Source organism: Schistocerca cancellata, chromosome 7 (genome assembly GCF_023864275.1).
Source record: "Schistocerca cancellata isolate TAMUIC-IGC-003103 chromosome 7, iqSchCanc2.1, whole genome shotgun sequence".
NCBI classification, from domain to species: Eukaryota; Metazoa; Arthropoda; class Insecta; order Orthoptera; family Acrididae; genus Schistocerca; species Schistocerca cancellata.
The window spans coordinates 344147714-344170837 of record NC_064632.1 but is presented as its reverse complement, the minus strand read 5'-3'; the positions used below and the strand labels follow the sequence as shown (position 1 = coordinate 344170837).

The window sequence follows — 23124 nt, the reverse complement described above, 5'->3', positions numbered from 1 at the left end:
AGGACTGTCTTTAGACACATGGCCTTGAAGACATAGCAGATAACTCTGCAGAAATTACATATGCGACATGGGAGGAAAATAAACTAATTAAGAAAACTGTTGCCTTTGACAGTTTCATTGATGAACTTGGTAAATTATCTATGAAAGCAGTAACACACCAGCCTCTGAAGAAATTGCCACAACACACATTGCAGAAGTGGAAGGGTGTTTACAGACTGAAGACCTATTTTTAGTGCTTCACTGTGATTTTGCTGAGAACTGGACTGTAATTCTTCCACAAAAAGTACAAGGATATCTTGTAGTAATGACCAGGTTTCAATTTTTACAGTGGTGAGGTATTTTCAAAACAAGACCACAAGTGTTGCAGTTATAAGTGATGACACAGGATGTGACTCAGCACATGCTTTGCTAGTAATGTGCAAAATTCTTCAACCACAAAAGGGGCAGAGATGATCATCATTATTTCTTATGGTGCTCATAGTCATTTTAAAAATCGTTGCCAGCTGTTTTGAAGTGAGTGAGTTGCTTGTGCCAACTGACTAGGATACACAGTGCTACTGTTGTGGGAAGGGCCTTGTGATGGTGTAGGCGGCCTGCTGAAGCACCATGCTACAAAACATAATCTTTCCAGACCAAATACAGCTGTGATTCAGAATGCTGAGGATTTTACGTGACAGGTGAAATGTTACACACGCACAGCCCTCATTCATTTGTCCAAAGAGGAAATCGAAAAATTCTTTGAGCAGAAAAAAGAAGAATGGTCCAAACAAACTACTACTGTGACAGAAATTCAGAAGGCACGTTTTTGGACTCAGTGACGGGGGAGCTCATATTAAGTCTTTGGAGCTTTCACATACATTTTGGAGCCATTTAAAATGCTTGAAAAATGTGTGTCTTACTCATCTTTCAAATCTAAAATTGTGTTAAATAAGGCTAGGTTTTGATTTTTATGATCCTGTTATGTGATAATGTGGTAAAAATTTCAGTTTGTAAAACCTGTTCAACCTAAAAGTGGAAGCTCTCCTTTTCAAGGAATGTAGAACTATATGGTACTAATCAACAGAAGAAAGATCAAAATTTTATGGATTGAATTTTTGGAAAAAAATTCCATAAATTATAAAAAGAGAGTTAAGAAAGTTATAGTAAAAGAACTTTGACAGATAAGTCCAAATGGAGGATTTCTTCGTAATCATAAAGCAATAGTCTTTTAAATTTAAAAAAAAAAAACTAAATATCTAGAACTGTTCCAGAGATACAGCATTTTAAAATTTTTTCCAAAATTCGCATCTTCAAAATGGTATGCGCAGTGTCATCTTTGGAGGGCTGTATCTTGGAGCAGAAATTTTTTGGAAAAACAAAAAATACTTGTTCCTTGCTTAGTCCTTCATTTTAGCATATGCTAAATTCAATAATATCAGAGACTATGAAGGTAAGATTTTTTTCTAGCCTGCCTGAATTTATATAGACTACAATTGTAATAGAATTCAAAAATGTATGGTACTCCACTAACTGTTATTTTTGTGTCCAGATTTCTCCTCAGGGGCTTAGCAATGTTTTGCTGGGTATGGGCTTGGTGACCGCGGGGTTCCTGAGCTGGGGACTGGTAAGCACCGCCAGCCCCCGGTCACGGTAAGCTCTGGGCATGCTTCAGTGACCACTGTGCGGCAGTGGACCATTGTGTGTCTCAGGGAACGGGGATCTTGGCTTGACGGCTTAGATCGCAAAATGAATCTATTAAAAAGAAAAGAAAAAACCTTAATCTCAAGGTGTACAGTGTGCTGATGGGATGCGTGGCTGTCAAGGTGCAACAATCATTATCGTGCAACCTCAGTTGTATAAAGCTTACTCAGGCACATGGGGCTCAGTCTGAGTGGACCCTTACTTCACTAGCTGCTCATGGGACCGAAATGGAACCCTCGAAATCATCTTCTTCTTCTTCTCCCAGTGGAAAGGGTGTGCCGCCTGGGAGTATTCACACCCATTCATCCAAAAGAATGAGAGAGGCTAGTCCTCCTGGTATAAGAATACTTTGGATTGCAGTAACGGGGCTCATGGAGTCATGAATAACAGTGTTTTTCTGGTGATAAAGAGGAAGGGGGGGCATTTGAAAAAGTGTCCCTTCTTCTATGTTCATAAGGAATTGGAAGTCATTCATGGAACATTAAAATCTATAAAACAATTGTGTAATGGCTCATTGTTGGTCGAAACTAGCAAATCAAAGCAGGTAGACCTTCTTAAGAAATCACAGAAACTTGGTGACTATGATATGGTTGTATAGATGCACATCTGTCTCAACTCCGGTAAGGGCATTGTCACTTGCCAAGATATCATTGACATAGCAGAACTGAAGCAAGAATCAGCATCCCAGGGAATAGTTGATGTGGAGCAATGAACTCTGAGGAATAATGGAGCAACTGAAAAGACTGCCACTTTCATTGTCACATTCAGTTCTCCGACACCGCCTGAACATCTTATGGCGGGGTTCCTTTGACTTAATGTTCGGCTTTACATTCCAAACACTATGCAGTGCTATAAATGCCAGCATTGCGGCCATGCAACCGTGAGTTGTGGAGGTGAAGCAATGTGCGGGAACTGCAGAAAAGCTGCTCATGACACTGGTACTGACTGCCCGTCTACAGCGATCTGCATCAACTACTCTGTGAACCACCCAGTCGGGAGCTGAGACTGCCTGTTTTTGCTGAAGAATGCAAAATACAGGAGATGCTGAAGCAAAAAAATATAAGGTGATGAAACCCCCTGTCTTTGACATCCCATATTCTTCCATGGTACAGAAACATAGTTCCAAGGTGGATGCTTCGACACAGACAGGGCCTAGTGTGTCTGTATCCACCACAAGCACCTGTACTTGCACGTGTACATGTCAAGGGAAGAAGAGTTACGGACAAAGCAATCCAGGCAGCTGCACCAGGAATGACCAATAACAGTTCAGCAGTAAGCATCCAGAAGGTACAAGAAAAGCAGAGGGCCTCTCATTGCCCCTTTTCCCCCCTCATCCTTGAAGGGACAAGGCTTCAGTGAAAGGCTCACAACATTCAGGTCAAAAGTTGTCCCGAGCACCGTCAGACTGATCTGACTGATGAGGAGAATATCAAGGAATTAGAGACCTTGGTTCCAGGCAGCTCCTCCGCTTCCCCTCATTCATCAAGTGCTTCTCCTTCCCAGTGCAAGAATAGGGGTAAATTAAAACGGCACCTATGACATGGCTTCCATACTACAGTGGAACATGAACGGGTTCAGGACTCATGTGGAGGAACTGAAACTCGTAGCACAGGCATGTCCCTTGTGCTTTTGTTAACAAGAAACGCATTTTAAAGATACTGGTGTCTCTGTGCTACAGGGATATATGCTATGTACTGCAAGGATGATCTATCAGGGTAAAGGGCCAAGTGAGGTGTCGCAGTGTTTGTCACTAATACGCACCACTCCTCTGTTCTCCTATTGGCTACTGACCTGCAACCAGGTGCAGTTCAAATTCAAGTGTGTCGAAGGATCACTGCTCACTGTATGTACCTCCAGAAGATGCGCTAGACTCTGAGGCTCTCATGGATCTTACCGCCCAACACCCGCGACCGTTCCTCCTCCTGGGAGACTTCAATGCCCATCATGTCCTGTGGGGTTTGACCAATACTTGCTCTCGGGGACAGGTTTTGGAGGGTCTCATGACATCTCACAAGTTGTGCATCCTCAACACAGCTACCTGCACACATTTCTCTACTGCTGCTGGGTCATTATCAGCCATCGACCCCCCCCCCCCCTCTCTCTCTCTCTCTCTCTCTCTCTCTCTCTCTCTCTCTCTCTCTCTCTCCCTCCCTCCCTCCCCCCCCCCCTCCAACCATTCCTCCCTCCCCCTCTCACCCTCGCCGACTCTGTTCAGTGGGAGGTCATTGATGACCTTCCTTCCAGTGAACACCTCCCAAACTGCCTGCACCTACTAAATGTCTCACCACCTGACGTTAAGCCCCCAAAATGGATGGTCAGCAAGGCTAACTGGATGAGTTTCACCCAGCTGGCTGTGTTCGAACACTGCAATAGCATCCAAGGATGGGTGGACAACATCACACAAGTGATCCTTCGTGCTGCTGACTCCTCCATCCCGCAGTCCGCAGCTCACCTTAGGAAATGGCCAGGACCTCAGTGGACAGATGGGTGTCATTTCGCGATCTGGAAAAGGCTTGCGGCTCTTACAAATTTTAAATGCTAAACGACAGCAGATTACCTTAGGACCTTTAGAGTCACGAGGGCCAAGGCTCAACACATCATTAGGGAGAGTAAGAAAAGATTATGACAAGCTTTCCTGGACTCCATCAATCTTTCCACTTCTTGTATAAAAGTATGGGAAGCCATCCGGAGGGTTACTGGTAAATACTGCCCATTTACCGATAGCAGCAGTGCTGGAACAGGTGCCTCCAAGCAACACCCAGAGACATTTCTCAGATGCTGGTCAAACATTTTGCACAAACTACTGCCAATACAAGCCAGGATCTGGTGTTTCTTCACTGTTGTGCGACTATAGAGAGGGAAAAGTTGGACTTCAGGCCCAACAGTTCTTAGGCCTAAAACTCCCCATTCTCCATGTGGGAGCACGAATTGGCAGAGACTAGATTCGTGACACTGCCCCTGGTCACGATCAAATCCGGTACTGCATGCTTCGACATTTGCCAGTGGCATCAAAGGGAACCCTCCTTGAATGTTTTAATGTAATATGGCAGACAGGCAACTTCCCCTACTTGTGGAGGGAGGCATTTCTGATCCCTCTCCTCAAACCTGGAAAGGATTGCACATGTCCCAGTAGTTAACGGAGTATCACTTTAACAAGCTTTGTAGGAAAGACCCTGGAGGAAATGGTTAACTATCTTCTGGTCTGGTTGTTAGAGACCAGGCAACTCCTTAGCCGCTCTCAGTGTGGATTTCGAAGATTTCGGTTCACTGTCGACACTCTGCCCCTCCTAGAGGCGGCTATTCAGCAGGCTTTCCTCTGTAAGCATCACTGTATTGGCATCAGGTGGGGCTTTCGTGACCACCTCATCATCTTCATACAGTCTTTTGTGTCTCAGCGGTTTTGTAGGACCCGAGTTGATAACACGCTGTCTGATCTATTTGCACAGGAGAACGGTGTTCCTCAGGGCTGTGTTTTAAGTGTTACCCTCTTTGCCAGAGTCGTCAACAGTATCACATCTCCGATAAGAAGTTCTTTACAGTGCTTCATATTTATAGACGATTTTGCTGTTTTCTGTTCTTCCACCAGTGTTGCAGCAGCGGGCCATCAGTTGCATTTCACAGTGCAGCAGTTAGAGGAGTGAGCTGCAAACGTTGATTTTCAGTTTTCTGCAGATAAGTGTGCATGTGTTCTTTTTAATTGATCTCGTCGTATTCTTAATTTGCCTGCCTTGAATATGGGAGATGCCATCCTACAATTTAGGGAGACAGTGCAGTTTCTGGGCTTCCTCTTTGCCTCCCGATTGTCATGGTTACCACACCTGCGAGACCTGAAGTCACTGAACATCATAAAGTGCCTTAGCCACAGGTCTTTGAGTGGACAGGGTGTGTGTCCTTCAGTTTTATTGGGCTTTTGTGCATTCGCGACTGGACATTAGTTGCACGGTGTATGGGTCAACGAGGCCATCTTACTTGCAGATCATTGACACTGTCCAGCCATGAGGGGATTCGGTTGGCCACGGGTGCTTATCGGACCAGTCCCATATCTAGTATCTGTGCTGAGGCGGGGGAACTGCCACTTACCATCTGGCGCCAGCTCCTCATGGTGCATCACACGTGTAAGTTCCTTGCTCCAACTTCACCTGCACACCATACTGTTGCTCGTCCACCTCTGTAATGCCTTTTTTCCAACTGTCCACGAGCCATGATACCATGTGGGATCCGTGTGCAGTGTTTGCTGGAGTCACTCGGTGTGGAACTAGTACGACCCCAAATCCAGGGTTTTAACTGCCTGCTGCCCTGCTTACTGGAGAGGCACAGAGTGATTTTAGATTTGGTGCAGTACGAGAGAGAGAGCACTCCTGCTTCTATTTGTAATGTGATATTCTCTGATATTTTATCTGAGTACCACGACCATGTAACTGTTTTTACAGGTGGGTCTAAGCAGGGGGACTCTGTTGGTTGCTCTTTCGTTTTCCCAGGTCATATCGTCGAGGTCAGACTGCCTCCAGAATTTACCATCTTCAATGTAGAATTGTATGCTGTCTTGGAGCAGATGAGACGTTCTACCAGTGTTAGGTTTCTCATCTGCTCAGGTTCTCTGAGCACCCTTTAGTCTCTCGAACGTTTGTACCCAGCAGATACAGTAACCCAGAATATCCAGCATGCCCTCCTACAACGACAACGACTGGGGAAGGTGGTGTCTGCTGGGTACCTGGGCACATTGGAACTGCAGGGAATGAAAGGTTGGATCGAGCAACCAAGGAGGCGATTTGCGATCCTCTGGTATTTGGGCGTCCTAGCCCCCTGCATGCTATCAGCTCGCTGTTGAGGTACAAAGTCATGTGCCGATGGGAAGACAAGTGGCTGGCAGTGATTGATACCAAGCTCTGTGTCATCAAGCTCACAACTCGGCCGTGGAGTACTTCTTTCCAGCCACATTGGCGGGGCGAGGCTCTTCTTACTCCTCCTCACATGGGTCACAGCCCTATGAGACACGATTCTTGCTCTGGTGAGAGGACCCTCCAATGTGTGGTGCTTGTGGCATGCAGATCACGGTGCAACACATTTTATTGGTTTGCATTTTATATGCCGACGAGCAGATTGTGCCGGATTTGCCAGCGAATCTGCTTTCTATTTTATGAATGTGGTTAGGATTTTAAAGTTGTGTGAATTGTCCAATGTTTTTAACAAGATTTCTTGGAGATGTTCTTAATGTGTCAAAGGGTGGCCTAGATTTTTGTAAGTATTTAGCCAGTCACGTTTCCCTGTGCTTATAAGTGTAAGGACGCTGATAACCTCACCGTGGGCACCTGTCATACCCACATACATATACATATTCACATTTATGTATAACTAATTTGAAGCACAGTGTTGAGTGTTTCTTCATGTGGCTGAGTGTACAACAGACCATAAAGGTAAATATATGAAATGTATCAATGTGGACTTTTCACAACCCTTTCTGTTTTACAACTTGATGACAATTCACAATGTGAACACAGGTTCAAAACTAGTAACCAACAAATTTGAATTTGACATGACAAGGAGATTAAAAAAACATATGATGTAATAATAATAATAATAATAATAATAATAATAATAATAGCAGCATAAATGCCAGTTTGTACAACACAGTAAACAAAAAGTACGAGTCTTAAAAGTTTTGCCTCCGATGCTCTCCAACACATCGTCATCTGTCACATGCAACTCTTCCCCAACTTCTACTACAGTGGAACTACCAGTGCCACAATCATATCCCCTTCCCTTGCTGCCTCTTTTCTGTCTCTCAACCAACTTCCCCACCCACATTCTGTGTTATACACCACTTGAGGAGGAGGGGGGGGGGGGGGGGAGGACAGGCTGAGAGAGAGAGCACTTAACGGATGTATACAGAACTTTGAGCAGACTTGTATCTTTGCCCTTGGATGTGAAATTCAGAGCTGTGGTATGTGTGTTTTCCATTGATGATTCTATTTTGAGGAGCTTTTGTATGAGGAATGTGTGTCTGTGGTGAAAATTTCTTTGTTTAACAAGCTACAAATTTCAGTAATAATGTTCTTTTCCACTTCACATTTTGACTAATTTGTTTGTAACAGGGCCTATGCGCATTTTTCTGACTACACTACTTCTTTCCCATTCTTTTTCCTCATACTGTATCACAATCAGAATCATTTGATGTGCTGAGCTGCCCATTTGCGGAAAAAATGAAGTCGGTTATCATTACGCTGTGAGTGGAATGTGTGGCAAACATTACAGTACTTCTGTAAATTTTTGTATTTGATCTAATTGTGATTCTGAATCTGAAACAAATTTTTGAACAGTATGTGCTAGTAATGGAAATCTTGTAATATTTCGGGTGGAATACAAATTGTGGAATGAGAAGAAAGGTAAATATTCACCACACACACACACACACACACACACACACACACACACACACACACACACACACACACACACCTCTCTCTTTCTCTCTCGCCCCCCTCCTCCCTCCCTCCCTCCCTCCCTCCCTCCCTCCATTCTGTTGATTTAATACTACCAGCATCTTTCTTATATTTAGTTGGACATCTCACTTATGTGCACATGGGCTGTTTAGGCAGATTGGAACCTAATATTCAATGGTTGAGAAGACAAGATTGTGAACAGAAGAACGTAGGGTGCATGCCGATGTTCCCCACCTTGTACCATATAGTTCATGGTTGAATTGTGTGCTTATTTTTAAATTACCAACATCCTTTATATTCTATTACTGGGTATGAATTGTCAGTATATTGGTTGGATCGTGCTGTAACCAAAATTATTTTAAAACTGAAAAATGAAGTAGTATCTCTGACTGCTTGGAATACAGTACACAAAATGCTTAAAAATGTGTTTCCTTATATGCACAAACATCTTTCAGTAAAGAAATATATAAAGGTCGTGTTCATGGAGCAGTGTGTATCAGATAAAATTTGTTATAGGCTTCATTCACAGTTTTTTTTATGGCCCTTTCACCACATTGCACAACCTGTAGCAGGGGTGAAAGTTTCATTCTGGAATCTGCAGTTAACAAAGTTCCCTACTTTTTGTGTATCTTTCAGATGTACATTTGCTCAAGTTGTTTACAAGTGTCTTTCTACAGCTATATACGTTGCGCGTGCGCGCGCGCACACACACACACACACACACACACACACACACACACACACACACACACACACACACACGAGAGAGAGAGAGAGAGAGAGAGAGAGAGAGAGAGAGAGAGAGAGAGAGAGAGATGTTGAACAAAGAACATGTTCTACACTGTGCGAGTTTAATATCAGGAACATTCAGTTAATTACATGGAATCAAGACTTTGCTACATCTTTTTAAAAAGATGAATGTTGCAGTTTTGTTTTGTTGTTGTTTTCAGTCTAAAGACTGGTTTGATGCAGCTCTCCTCACTACTCTATCCTCTGCAAGTCTCTTCATCTGTTAATAACTACTGCAACCTGCTTACTGTGCCGAGCACTCCTCTCTCTCTCTCTCTCTCTCTCTCTCTCTCTCTCTCTCTCTGTACACTTTTTACCCCCAAACTTCCCTGAGCTACCAAATTAATATTACCTTCATGCCTCAGGATGTGTTTTACTAGTGGATCCCTTCTTTTAATCAAGTTGTGCCATTATTTTTTTTATGCAATTCAGTTCAGCACTCCTTCATTAGTTATTCAATCTATCCGTCTAATTTTTGGCCTTCACATTTCAAAAGCTTGTATTCTCTTATTGTGTGAAGTGGTTATTATTGTCCATGTTTCACTTCTGTATAATGTTTCATCCCAGACAAATACCTTCAGAAAAGACTTTCTAACTTTTTTTAGGGGCATTGGGCCATAGTCAAAGTCATACTTTTCTGCCCAATGTTTTGTCTTCCAATGCTGGAAACATCATCAGTGGCTGTAACAATCCAGAAAGGAGTCACAATCTCAAATAAGTTCTGCATGCGAAACAGTTCCAACTCATTATAGCTGCTGACATCATTGGAAGAAGAAACATTAGGCATAGTGGTAGGCCTTGGACAATAGCCTAATGCCCATAAAACAAAAATCACCAGGGGTACTAATACCGAATGGGAATGTCTGCATTGTATGACAATACTTCACTTTATGATAGACCAGCGACCTGCCCAACTAATTATTTATGGCTAGATGGCTTACCTGGCATAGCAATAATAAATTATAGTCCAAAACATCCTCGTGACTCAAACAGTCTGTTAGTGAAAACTACAGCAAAATCTCTACAGTAGTTCATGAGATTAGCTTTCACATACGGACAGAAAAATGCAGAATGGGGCTTCTAATGTATACCAACTATAGAAATTCTCCTCTTTTAGAAATACTATTTTCCTGTATGTGTCAGCAATTTATACTAGGTCTACTTCAGCTGTGTAAGTTAGTTTGCTGTCCAAATAGCAAAACTCATATATTGCTTTTAGTGTCTCATTTTATTCTCAGATTCCTTCAGAATCATGCAATTTTCATTCAGTTACACTCCATTACTCTTGTTTTATTTTTATTGATGTTCACCTTTCAATATCTTCTGAAGACACTATCCATTCCATTCAACTGCTCTTCCAAGTCCTTTGCTACCTCCGGCAGAATTGCAGTGTCCATTGGCAAACCTTGAAACTTTTATTTCTTCTCCCTGAACATTTATTCTGTATCCAAATTTCTCCTTGGCTTCCTTTACTATCGCATTTTACAAACTATAAGACACACTTTTTTGTTCGAAAAATTGCCTGCAATATGCAGGTGTGTCTTTCAATAAAAATTAATACATAAATGTCCAGTGTTTGATTTAAAATTCCCACGGTCTGAAAAATGGCCACAGATTCACTGCCGCAGAAAATGTGTCTATCTGCCAACATTGGATTCAGCTGGCAACAGCAGTGTGCCAGTGCTATGAATATGAGTTGTGGGGATTCACAAGCTTGCTAACATTGTCTCCCTCTCACCCTGCCACATCACAAATCCAGAACACTGTCCAGCCTATACTGCGTCATTGCAGTCTACGGTGCCAGTCAACTTGAATTGGAAGTTTGTGTTATTAGTAACAGTACAATATTTTTGTTAGCAGCTAGTTTTGTAATGGAAAAAAATAAAAGGTAATCATATGATGTGGATTATAAATTGAAAGTAATAGTATATGCAAAACAACATGGAAACAGATTAGCTGAGTAGTATTTCGGTCCTCCACCAACAGAAGAAAAAAGAAAAGAAGAAAAACATTTGCGATTGGCAGGCTAGTAAAGAAGAAAATGAAAACAATGAAGTCTAAATATGCAGGTAGCGTATTGGATGCAAAATGGCCAAAACTAGAATGCGATGAATTGAAATGGACTAAAGGACACCATCAAAATGGCATTTGAATTAATACAAAAATTAAACAAATACATGTTCGTAAGCTAGCACTACAGTGGAATTTAACAGACTTAAAGGGTGGAGTTGGTTGGTGCTGCAAGTGTATGAAGCATCATGGACTTAGCTTGTGAACCAAAACCAAAATATCTCAGAAAATTTCACAAGAGCCTGAAGAGAAAAGTATTACCTTACCATTGCCTTATCATTCAAGACTGAAAGAAAACCAATGTGGAATTAAGCCAAATAATGAATACATGCTAAATGCCTCTGACATTTTGATGTAACAGAACTGTTGTCATGAAAAGTGCTGAAACTGCAACTATTAAAACAAGTGGACTTGAAAAAATGCACTATACTGTTGTCCTTTCATGAATGTGCTGATTATATTAAACTTAATCCAATGATCGTTTTCAAACACAAAAATATGCCAAAACTTTCTGAAATACTGTCAAGTGGTGTTGATCACTTACATGACAAGGGATGAATGGATGAGGCTGGTATGAAATTATGGATAAGTAGCGGTGTGTGAGAAAGAAGGAAAGGTACTTTAGTGAAGAAGAGTTCTCTTCTTGTGCTAGATCAGTTTAGCAGTCATTTCAAAAATTTTGTGGAAGAGAAATTGAGATAGGGAAGTATAGAGCTTGCTTTTATTCTGGGAGGGCTTACTTCACAATTGCAATCTCTTGATGTCTCGATAAATAAACCATATGTGAAAGAGGAATGGAAAAAATGGATGTTGGGTGAAACCCAACATGAATTTACACCAAAGGGAGCTTTAAAATGACCTGCAATCAAACAAGTGTGTCATGGGATAAAATATTTGTGCTCTAGAGTGAGAGAAAATGTTATTGTTAACTCTTTCAAGGAGTGCAGCATAAGTAAAGCTCTTGATGGCTGTCAAAACTATCTTATATATGAAGAGGACAACAAAGAGGAGGAGGAGGAGGAGGAAGAAGGTTCAGATGAAGATTTTCAGGGATTTTAAAGATCAATTCGGTTCTATAAACTGAGAATTTTTTAGTGTTGCTTTGCAATCTGCTAATAAAAATCGTAAAAACATTATTTTTTATAAAAATTGTGTGGAAATTAAGATGTGTCTTACAGACGGTAGTGTTTTATAGTCCGTAGAATATGGTACTTGCTCATTGTCATTCTCAACTACTGCGTTTTTCCCATGGCCTTTGACTCTTTATAACCGAAATTCGGTTTCTGTAAAAGTTGTAGATATGTGAATAATATTTTGCTCTCTTATCACCGTCATAATTTCATAGTTTATTCAGATCAACATTGTCAAAAGCCTTAACTGAATTTAAATATGTTATAAATGTAGATTGCCTTTCTTCAGTCTGTTTGTGAAGATAAGTCATTTGGTAAGTATCGCCTCATGGTTTTGCATTTCTCCGGAATCCAAACTGATCTTCAGCAGGGTCGATTTTTACATCAGATTTTACATTCTCCCGTGAATAATTTGTGTCAGTATTTTGCACTATGACTTATTAATCTGTTAGTTTGGTAATATGCAACTAGTTAGCAGCTGCCTTTTTCTAACTGGAATTATTACATTCTTGTTGAAGTCTGGGGGTGTTTCATCTGTCTCGCATATCTTGCATACCAGGTATAGTAGTTTTGTCATAGCCAGCTCACCGAAGGATCTCAGTAGTTCTGAAGGAATGTCACCTATTCAAGACCTTTTTGGTTTTAAGTATTTGAATGCTCTGTCAAATTCTTATCACATTCTCATTTCTCACTTCTCATCTTCATCTACCTAGTCTTCCTTGTCTATAATACTGACCTAAGCTGCACTGCATGCAATGTGGAGTGGTGATTATTGTCGTTGGATAGTGTGTTGCAGATCTCACCAATTAGTGATGCTAACTGTTATTGCACATTGCACAGCTCATGGTGTTGCTTCCTCTCCTGGAGAAACTGCAACCCTCTGTTTCAGAAGTTCATATGGGAGCTGACTATATCATCCTAGATGCAGATCTTGTCAGTCATCTTCCATACGACAGTGTTGGAGCATCGTTACATTAGGATCATATTGTCATGTCCTCATCACTATGATGAACAATAAAGGTAGCCACTGACGTCGACACTGAGCGACGTGGCGCAGTGGTTAGATACCGAACTCACATTCGGGAAGACGACAGTTCAATCCCGCGTCCGGCCATCCTGATTTAGGTTTTCCGTGATTTCCCTAAATCGCTCCAGGCAATGCCGGGATGGTTCCTTTCAAAGGGCATGGCCGACTTCCTTCCCCGTCCTTCCCTAATCTGATGAGACCGATGACCTCGCTGTCTGGTCTCCTTCCCGAAAACCAGCCAACCAACTGACATTGACGCTTTGGGATCGTCAAGTGGGCCCTCAGTTTTCTGGACAGTTTTCTGTGATTTATCAAGTGTGGGATCTTTCAAGGTGTAACAAAATCTCGTGATCATTTATTTCATTCATCCTCAATCCTTTGGTTATCGCGAGTGAATTTTGGATGCTCCTTATACCAGTTATTCATCCACCATTTTCCCTTCCGCTTGAAAGTAAGTAGAGCAAGTACCACAGCAGCAGCATTTTGACTGTCTAAAATTTCAAATGAAGCTAAGTGTTGCACATTTTTATTGAGAAATAGTGTTGCATATTTTTATTGAGTAGTCTAGGGAGAACTTCTACGATGTTGCACAAAATTACTGTTTAATAGTACTCACCTTGGAGGGCCTGTTAGCAGTCGAGATTTTGTGCTCCCATTTTGGATGATTGCCCCTAGACAGAAGTTTTTGTTGTTCCTAATTTGCATTTTTCGTAAGCACTTGACATTCAGTTAGTCACAACAGCACTTTTTCCTCCTCTTCCTCCTCCTCCTCTTTAACAGTCCCAGAAGAACTCGTCTCTATAAAGAACAGTGATCACCATGAAAACATTATGTTGCTGAAATTATCTGTTAAATCATACACATGGGCAAAATTTTGTGAGGTGACTGCCTAAGCTCATACCCCAAAGAGCATTGGGAATGAATGCTTTGAATTATCGTAGGAGTTAAGATAGCAAAGTGTAGCTGATTTTGAGTATCTTCTTATACATTGATAATGTTTTTGTGGGATCATGGAAAATAGTACTAGTTTTTAGTGTTACGACAATATTGATCTCTGGAAGTTAGCATGCAAGGAAATGTTGTTGACGTATAGTATGTAATTTACTGTGATGAAAAGGAAATCAATTAAAATAGCTCATAGTTATCTTTAGCAAATGTAAATCTTTTAGCTGTAGGAAAGATAAATCTGTTATCTTCAGCAAACATTTTTCAGCTTGTGTACCTATAACATTCACACAGAATCATTGCCTTAGGCAACACTGCAGAATATCTTTATTGCCACAACCAAGATTTTTGTACTCACATTCATTAGTTGTGCCAAATGAAAGCCAGACTGTAAATTTCTAAACTAATGTAGACCTAGAGCTGCCTTACTGATTTGTCTTTTGCCACAACTAAGAATGTATATCTCAGATAAAATCGTTAATAACTATTTCAACATAATGAATGGGTGAAAAAGTATTGTACATATTGATAACAAAGCCATCAATATCAGGCACACACAGAAAGTGAAGGAAGGGCTGTCTCTTCGTATTTTCCAACATATGCCTATAGGCCTCATGAGGTGAAGAGCCTATTATTGGCATCGCCATACCAATCTCTCATAGGTTGCCTCCAATCTGGACATGACACAATCATCTGCTTCATACTGGGCATAAGCACTGTGTGTGCATAGTCCTTTGTAAATTATTATTTATTTTTTTATTTTTTTTATTTTTATTTTTATTTTTTTTTTTTTTTTTTTTTACCGTTTTTCGGATGCATGCTTGTTACATGATGATTTGGTAATGCTTTCTCGCTTGGAAATGGAAGAAATTTATTCTGTAAATTGTCAGTAACATGAAGACATGACACTTATCAAAACACAAGTATCTGCTATTTACTGAATAATTGCAAAGTGCTGTACAAAAGTGCCCAATGAGAAAAAATGTATTTTTGTCCATTTGCCTGATCTGTGATAATTTTAACTTTAATTCTGGCAGATAAGCCTGCAATGTCATATACACTCCAGAAATTCAATTACCTTCAGTAAAGTTTCAAGTATCAGATTTATATTGGTGGTGAATTTTTGCGATAAAATCTAATCTTTTGTTTCAGGGTTACAGCAGGAAAGGATCTGCTTTAGCATATCTGGGCCGTCTAGCTGAGTCTGTTAAAGCATATGAAGAGGGTCTGAAGAAAGAACCTGACAATGCCCAGTTAAAGAAAGACTTGGAAGATGTAAAAGCTCAACAGTTTGCTGAGAAGGGGATGGCAAACCCATTTAGGATGCCAGATTTATTTATTAAATTGAGAAGTGATCCTCGTACTCGAGCGTATTTGGAAGATCCTGATTATGTGAAATTGATAAATGAATTGCAGAATAATCCAAATAGCCTAGGGTGAGACATTGTGCTATACGTGCTATTTACATTTTGCCGAATTCAGATCATAGAAGTAATTGTATTGTTTTTTCCAGGACCCATTTACATGATACCCGAATTTTAACAACACTAAGTGTTTTACTTGGATTAAACATTGATCCTCATGGAGATGAAGAAATGGAAACTGAACCTATACCCCCTAAACCCGAAACACCAAAACACCACTCAAAATTGAATACAAAACCGAAAGAAGAGAAGACAAATGAAAATCTCTCTGAAAATCAAATAAAAGTAAGTTTTTTCTGTACATTATGGTTTGAATTGTAAAATATTTTAAAAACTTCAGCTGTGATTAATCATACATTCAGTGTTTTTTCTGTTCATATGTATTTATATTTTTGCCATGTGCCTTGAATCTACTGTTTCAGGAGTAAAATTTATTGTCAATTGAAAAACTAATAATGTTAAATTGACTGGAGCATTATTATGAATTATTTTGTGTCTATTTTTATTTGTGAAATGCTTGTGATTGTGCCTGATGACATCCAACTTTGTTGCAGAACTTCTGATTCCCTGTGCTTCGCTATTTGTTGTCTACTTGTTGCTCATACCTCTCAATCAGAATTTTCTTCAGAAACATAACTAATGCTCATTTTTTTCATTCAGAATAATGTCATTTTGGAGGGGGGCTGTCTTTAGTGATTGAGTTTGTTAGGCAAACCCACATTTCCAGATACAAAGCCAATCAGTGCCACAGTCCTCTATAATTGTAAGTTCTGAGAATTCTTCAACAGTCATCATTAAGCAAACAGATTAAATGTTGTATGTCTGGGAGAATGGGGTTGGTTGGTTAACTGCTTGCATTTAACAGCTAAATCTCTGCACAGGCAGTGTGGTTAGTTTTAGCAGCAAGCAAGCAACCTGTGGAGCACAAGCTTCAACTGTTTGAATGAGCTTATTTAGGTATGCACCTTTGCTAATATTATTTGTGTTGTTAACTTAAAACACTGGAAGTGGGACGGTTGTATTACCTGTGAGCATCAACATCCAACCAAATAATCTTCAGGTTATAGCCCCTCATGAACAACAGCATTGAAGAATAGCAGATGTACTGTGCCATATGCTTTCTTTGATTAAAACCAAAAGAACAGTCTGTTGATAATGTCTCAACTTTCTATATGTACAATTATTTGCAGTATATGAACCCTTGAGTCAGTAACACGTAGGGAAATATCAAGCTTCAGAAGACTGCATGTGTCACACCTACTGTCAAAACTGCACTGAAACACGTTTCTCAACTGTACTAAACTGCTCTCGAAATCATACTCATGCCTCAGTGTTAATTGAAGAAAACATTGTATGGAGTTTGAAGTTTCCTAAAAGAAACATCAAACTCCTCAGTTGTTGTAATCTCTCCAACTCTGTGGAAGATGAGACAAACAGAGAAGCCTCAATGTTTAATTGGGTCCCATGCAGAAGTAGAATGTTAATGGGCTGAGTGTTGTAAGCCATAGCACAGGAAATACTTGTGTGTCTCTGTTTGCTAGAGCTTAGTTTTGAAGAATCTAATATCTTTGGTATAATGGATTATAGCCTCCACAAATTTGACCTTTGTGGGAAGAGAGTTAAAGGTTGAATTATCTTTAGAAATGCTACATAGAACTAGATTCTTCTCTTTGACACTAACTTAGAATAACTTTTATTTATCTTGATAGTGTCTTCATAAAATATTAGTGGTTTTGATTGTGCCAGCAATCATCTTCAGATGTAGAATTGACAGGAAATATATTGTTCGTAAAAAGTCCTATCTACTTAAAATAACTAACACAATCGAAACCGGTAATATCGTGTGATAAATACACAGTCTAGACAAATAAAAGTTAATGGTAAGTTAGTGTAAAAAAAAAAAGATGGACTGCATTTGAGCCGGTAGGTTGTGCTGCAAGACACATGTGCAGCTCTGTAGCATATCAGTAAAATGAGTGTCTTGTGTGCAACCAGTGCTATCCAATTAGAAACCTAGTTCATAGTTAACTTCGCTTTTTGTGTTGGTAGTGTTTAATCACTTCTGTTTTATTTCAAACCATGTCCATTGCGAAGAGTGGTGCAACCCCAACACAGAAGTGTAATGGAGGAAGGAAAGTGTGCAAAGTTATGTGTTTGTTGATGGGCTACATTGAGAAAGAAAGAAAAATTTGTGACCTTATTTCCTGTTTGTCGGGTTGTTAAAGAGGACTGCAACAGTTCTGAAACTATGCAAATAATACTGTTTTAACAGTATGGAGAGAACAGTACAATATAGATTGTGATGAGAGTAGCACAGCAAAGCTGCTGAGTATGAAGTGAGTGACGGCTTTCGGCGATTTCCAAAAAGACACTGTTCGTCGTCATGTATACACTATTATAAAAGAGAAGGGAACAGCCCACACCATCTAAATTGGTGGCGCCACTTCAAAAAGATCTAAAAGGCAGCATAGTCGTGTTATGTACTGTACGCAGACATAAGATTGAGCTATTCACTATTTAAAGGAAGTAAAATATTAATGGAAATGACAGATGGTGTTGTATAGTGGTGCAGATTTCAGTGTAGGATAGTGGATTTGACATTTGAAAGTGTAGTGTGGCTAGATGAAAGTTGTATTAATACCAGCCATTCATTACGTAGAGGCTGGAGTGCTAGAATGCCCAAGGGGACAGTGACATTATCTGCTGGAAATATCTACACTTCAGGTACATCTGATGGTTTTGTGCCAAACTCCCCCTTTTTTTCCAAAAAACGCGTGATCATCGTGGAAAGGGGACATGTAGTTTTTCAGAAGTGGTTTGAGATATCGCTTGTAACATATTTGATAGAGCTGTGAGTGATTGTTATATCTGCGTCATTCTAGTATTCATAAGAAGACATAACTTCAGCAACAAAAAAAAAAAAAAGATTACTTTATTCAGTGATTGAATAGGTGAAATGTGGATCTCAGAGAAGATTTGAAAAAGACTGCCTTACATGATATTGTGGCACAAAAGAAACAAAAATTTCCAAAAATCATAATTGACGAGATTACTAAAAGGCACAGTCATGAAATTGTTAATCTTCCTCCATATTATTGTCATTTCAGTGGCGTTGAAGGGGTATGGGTGCAAATAAAAAATTATGTTGCTGCAAACAGCAAAAAATTAGTCATCTATCAAGTTCAGAATCTCCTTGTGGAAGCTGTCATCAAGCAACAAGTGAGATCTGTGAACAGCATTTCAAGTGTCATTAGAGAAGCACCCAAAAATGAAGATGTTGTGGAAGAATGTGTTGAAAACTGAATTATATGTCTGGGAGGGATCTGTGATAGTTCGAGCAGTGCAGAAAAAAGTGAATAAGATTCAGATGGTGGTGTCAATGGTGTTTTCCCTTTAGTGTGACTGCAACACACTTAGAAATTTAAGAAGGTAGCATGCATTGAATTATCATCATATTGTACTTTCTTCAGATTATAACTCTTAACATACTGATAAGTTATTTGTCTCTCATTGTACAACTATTTGATAATGCAAATATTTGACAATGAAAACAAAAATGCAAATGTTGGATGGTATTGTAAACATAGTTTTCACTTGTGTGTGAAGTTTAAAGAGCAACTTAATGTGCTGTCAGTACATTAGGTGCTACATAGTTCTTTTCAATTTCTCATGTTAATATACTACATTAACACCTGTTTCTGCTGCTAGAGAATGTGAGTAGTAGTGACTGGGTGTGGGGCCTGTAAGTATTTCCTCCTGAACTTATCAATATCAGTGATTTGTCACATAAATTATAGCCACTTCTTGGTCTATGCAAAGAGGTTTTTTTATTTTTGTAGGACTATGTTGTTAATGGGTTTTGCTGTTATTATTTTACACCAAGGTTGATCCAAATTACATCCTTGGTCTCTTAGAAAGAAAGCTTCCCTTATGTGTTTTTTTAGATACTTGTTTTGTAATATTTTTATGAATATCACATTAACATTGGGTATATAGACAGATCAAAACTGGGAACTCCCTTCACTATTCAATTGTTTTCTTTGACTGCCTTTAGGATTCACCTGTCAAATTTGTTTACAGCATACAGTGATTAGTTGCACTGTGAAGGCACTAGACAAGGGAAGGTTTTAAATGAGGTGATCACTCTGGTTCCCATGTCACATTTCGTTCTCATCAGTAAACAGTTGTCAGGAATGTACAGAACTCTTTCATTTACTTCTAGCACAGCAGAAGAATGAAGCCGTATTCTGTTGTGTACCAGGGCACATGGAAGCAGTGGCAATCGAACATACGGGCTACCTACTTCATTGTGGCTGCGCAGGCACAGTAACGCCGTTTTCTGGCGCTCTCTGATAACTGTGGAAATGAGTTCTAACAGGTCGCGAGAAAATATTGCAATTGGTCATGTGAAAAGCATTACTTTCAAAGTACATTCATTTTACACAATATGAGTTACATTAAATGTGTGAACAAGATTTGAATTTCTTAAATTGCAATGCGTTTGATTTTTCATTTAAAGCTTAACACTTTGAGAGCCAGCCACTTAGAAGAATTAAGAGACCAGATATTTACATCATTACTCAATATTTTACCAGCTTATTTGTGTGAGGTATCGAAGTGTAACACACGAAAAAGACAGATATTATGTGTGAAACCTTAGAGCTTCTTGTAGCTACACTATGTAATTAATTTTCCTATTTGTGTATTCGTGCTACTTAACAGTGATGTTACTATAGGCTGACTACATCACTTGTCCTATGCTCTGAATCACTACTTTTACATGCGACACATCTTCCGAAAGACGAAAACTGAATTTTGGAAACCATTTTTTTGCTGTCGCATTTACATTTGGAGGTCTGAAGTGGATTTGCTAGCACAGTTAACTACGGCACCTGGAAAACAGCAGATGTAATTTATGATTTAGTCAGCACAATCGCAATTTCTCTTCAGTTAGATGAGGTGAAAACAGTGTCAGTCTAATATTTCTACTTATCCTTCTCTGTACAAAAAGCCACTCCATCAATACTTGCCAAAATTTTTAAAAACTAAATGAAACATGACAGCCACAGCATGTTTCAATACCAGCTGCGTTTAGGTACAGCGAAAATCAATTGCATAACTTGAAAATTGGCAACCAGAAGCATATTTCCAGAATTGATTTTGAAGTGTTTACGTGACCACTCAGAAGCGGTATTGGGAAATCGGCTTAAGAAATCTACTTTTGGGAGCCCCATGTAAACATGATGAATATCTGCTATCTTTGGCTCACGATATCACTTTTAAAATGCTAACCATTGAAGAATGTGTGTTTTTAGTCAAACAAGTGTTCAAAGCTGACAGTAAATACAGTTTTGGTTCGTCAGACATTTAATTCAGTTTTCCTGGAGACAACACTCCCAGATCGCGATACTGTGCGAGATTTGATTAACAAATTTCGAAGTACAGGTTCAGTGACAGATGCACCAAGCAGTGGTTGTCCTAGCGTTTTATCTGAGGAGAAGCTACTAGATTCTTCCGATAAAGTGACCGTGAGTCCGAACAAGTCGTAAGAAAACTCGTCCATGAAATCAGTGTTAGTGTCAGAGTGGCCCACACTGCTGTAAGGAAAAAATTAGAACTTTTCCCATACAAAGTGACAGTTGTGCAAGAACTGAAAAATACTGATCATGGCAAGAGACTGCATTATTGTAAATGGTTCAAAAATTTCGTTCAGCGAAATGGAAGGGATATTCTTAATGAAACAGTTTTTCATTGATGTGGCGTGGTTTCATTTATCCGCAAATGAACTCGCAAAATTCTCATATGTGGAGCACTGCAAATCCATTATGTATTGAGCAGAAACCACTTCATTCTGTGAAAATAGGAGTTTGGATTGCAATTTCTAGACGTTGGATTGTGGGTCCCGTATTTTTCAACAAAGCAATAAACGCATGACAATACTGCAGTGATATTCTGTACCCATTCATAGGAGAACTTGTGTTAAGTGAAATACTGAATGATTATTTTCAGCAAGATGGTGCAGCTGCTCGTGTTTCAATGTCACTGCTTGCTGATGTTTTTGGTGATCGCGTAATGTCACAGGGCCTTTGGCCTCCACGATCGCCTGACCTAACACCACCTCTTTTTCTTCTGGGGTGCAGCGCTGCTCTGACAATAGCCTGTTTTTTTTTCAAAGACTGATTATCTATTAAGCCAATAAAGTACAGAATAAAAAAAAGTTGCCGTGTGGGACTGTCATTGTGAAAGCAACTGTGTATAAAAACCGTCCAAAATCCATCGATGAATGGAAAACTGCAATATCCACTTTCACTGCTTCTGTTACAGAAGAAATGTCACAGCTTGTGTCTGTAAACATGATTAGACAAATTGAATTGTGTATTCAACAACATTTAATATGAAAATATGTAAGTAAAAATGAATATTCAGTAAATTAATAACATGTATTTAACTGAGTTTCACTTCAGTATATTCACTGCGGCATACGGCATGCGCGGCTAACAATTGTTTAGCACTGCAGAGAGACTTTTTGAATACCCCGTACGTTGTATTCTGTATATGCACGAAGTTCCAAGACACAACCAGTATGACAGCGTTATTTTTCCAAAAAGAGGTTTGGGGATACTGTCACACGAAATATAATGCAGTGACAACTACTAAAGTTTCCAGTACTTTTTATTTAACTATAAAACCACATTGTAAATAATGTTACCTAGCATTATAACAGTTTTTAAATACCCTAGTGCACACATTTTCCAAAGTGTTCTCTTTAGCACATAGTAGTATTTGAGCAGTAGCTTGATGACTGGAATTTACTTTATAGCAAATAAACAATGTTTTCAGCCTTCCGTTGCAAGGTAATTTTACTCGTTTACCTAGGTTTCGATTCCAGTAATGGAATCTTCTTCAGAACAACAATGAAATTATTTTGTGAGCCAAACACTGGCCATGTCACAGATTAAAAATTAAAACATTAAAGACGCATAATCGTAAGATTATGTCAGTCAAAATTAAAACCATTAGGGCGAACGTAGACGGTGGCTGATTTATGGCCGGCGCAGCTCCGTCTACGTTCACCCTAATGGTTTTAATTTTGACTGACATAATCTTACGATTATGCGTCTTTAATGTTTTAATTTTTAATCTGTGACATGGCCAGTGTTTGGCTCACAAAATAATTTCATTGTTGTTCTGAAGAAGATTCCATTACTGGAATCGAAACCTAGGTAAACGAGTAAAATTACCTTGCAACTGAAGGCTGAAAACATTGTTTATTTGCTGTACATTTCACAGTTGCTGACACGCTGCAATATGTTAAAGATTTGTAAATTTACTTTATGTTTAAATTTTTTTTCCCTTAAAGAAACCGTTTCTTATTTTCTTGATTCAACTGAAGATGACACACATACAGCAGCCCAAGGTTGTCCATTGTTCATGCCTTGTTTATTTGAGGCTATGCACAAATTTTCTACTTCTTTGCAAATTACGCAAAATAAGATTTTTGTTTGAAATGAGTAACCATTTATTTTTCTCATTTCTTGGACCAAAGTGCAACATTCTGGACGATCATCTGACTTGCAAATCATACCCAAGTTACTGTATTTTCACACTTGTTCAGGTTT

General features: G+C 39.4%; 1 protein-coding gene across 1 annotated transcript in view; it reads left to right on the top strand.

Annotated features, from left to right (window-relative positions):
* LOC126092172 (stress-induced-phosphoprotein 1) overlaps positions 1-23124 on the top strand; it is a 58534-nt gene that overhangs the window by 10482 nt on the left and 24928 nt on the right. The window contains exons 3-4 of the mRNA XM_049907647.1: positions 15234-15517; positions 15595-15790. Of these exons, the coding sequence (XP_049763604.1) occupies positions 15234-15517; positions 15595-15790 (480 nt within the window). The remainder of the gene's footprint in view (positions 1-15233; positions 15518-15594; positions 15791-23124) is intronic.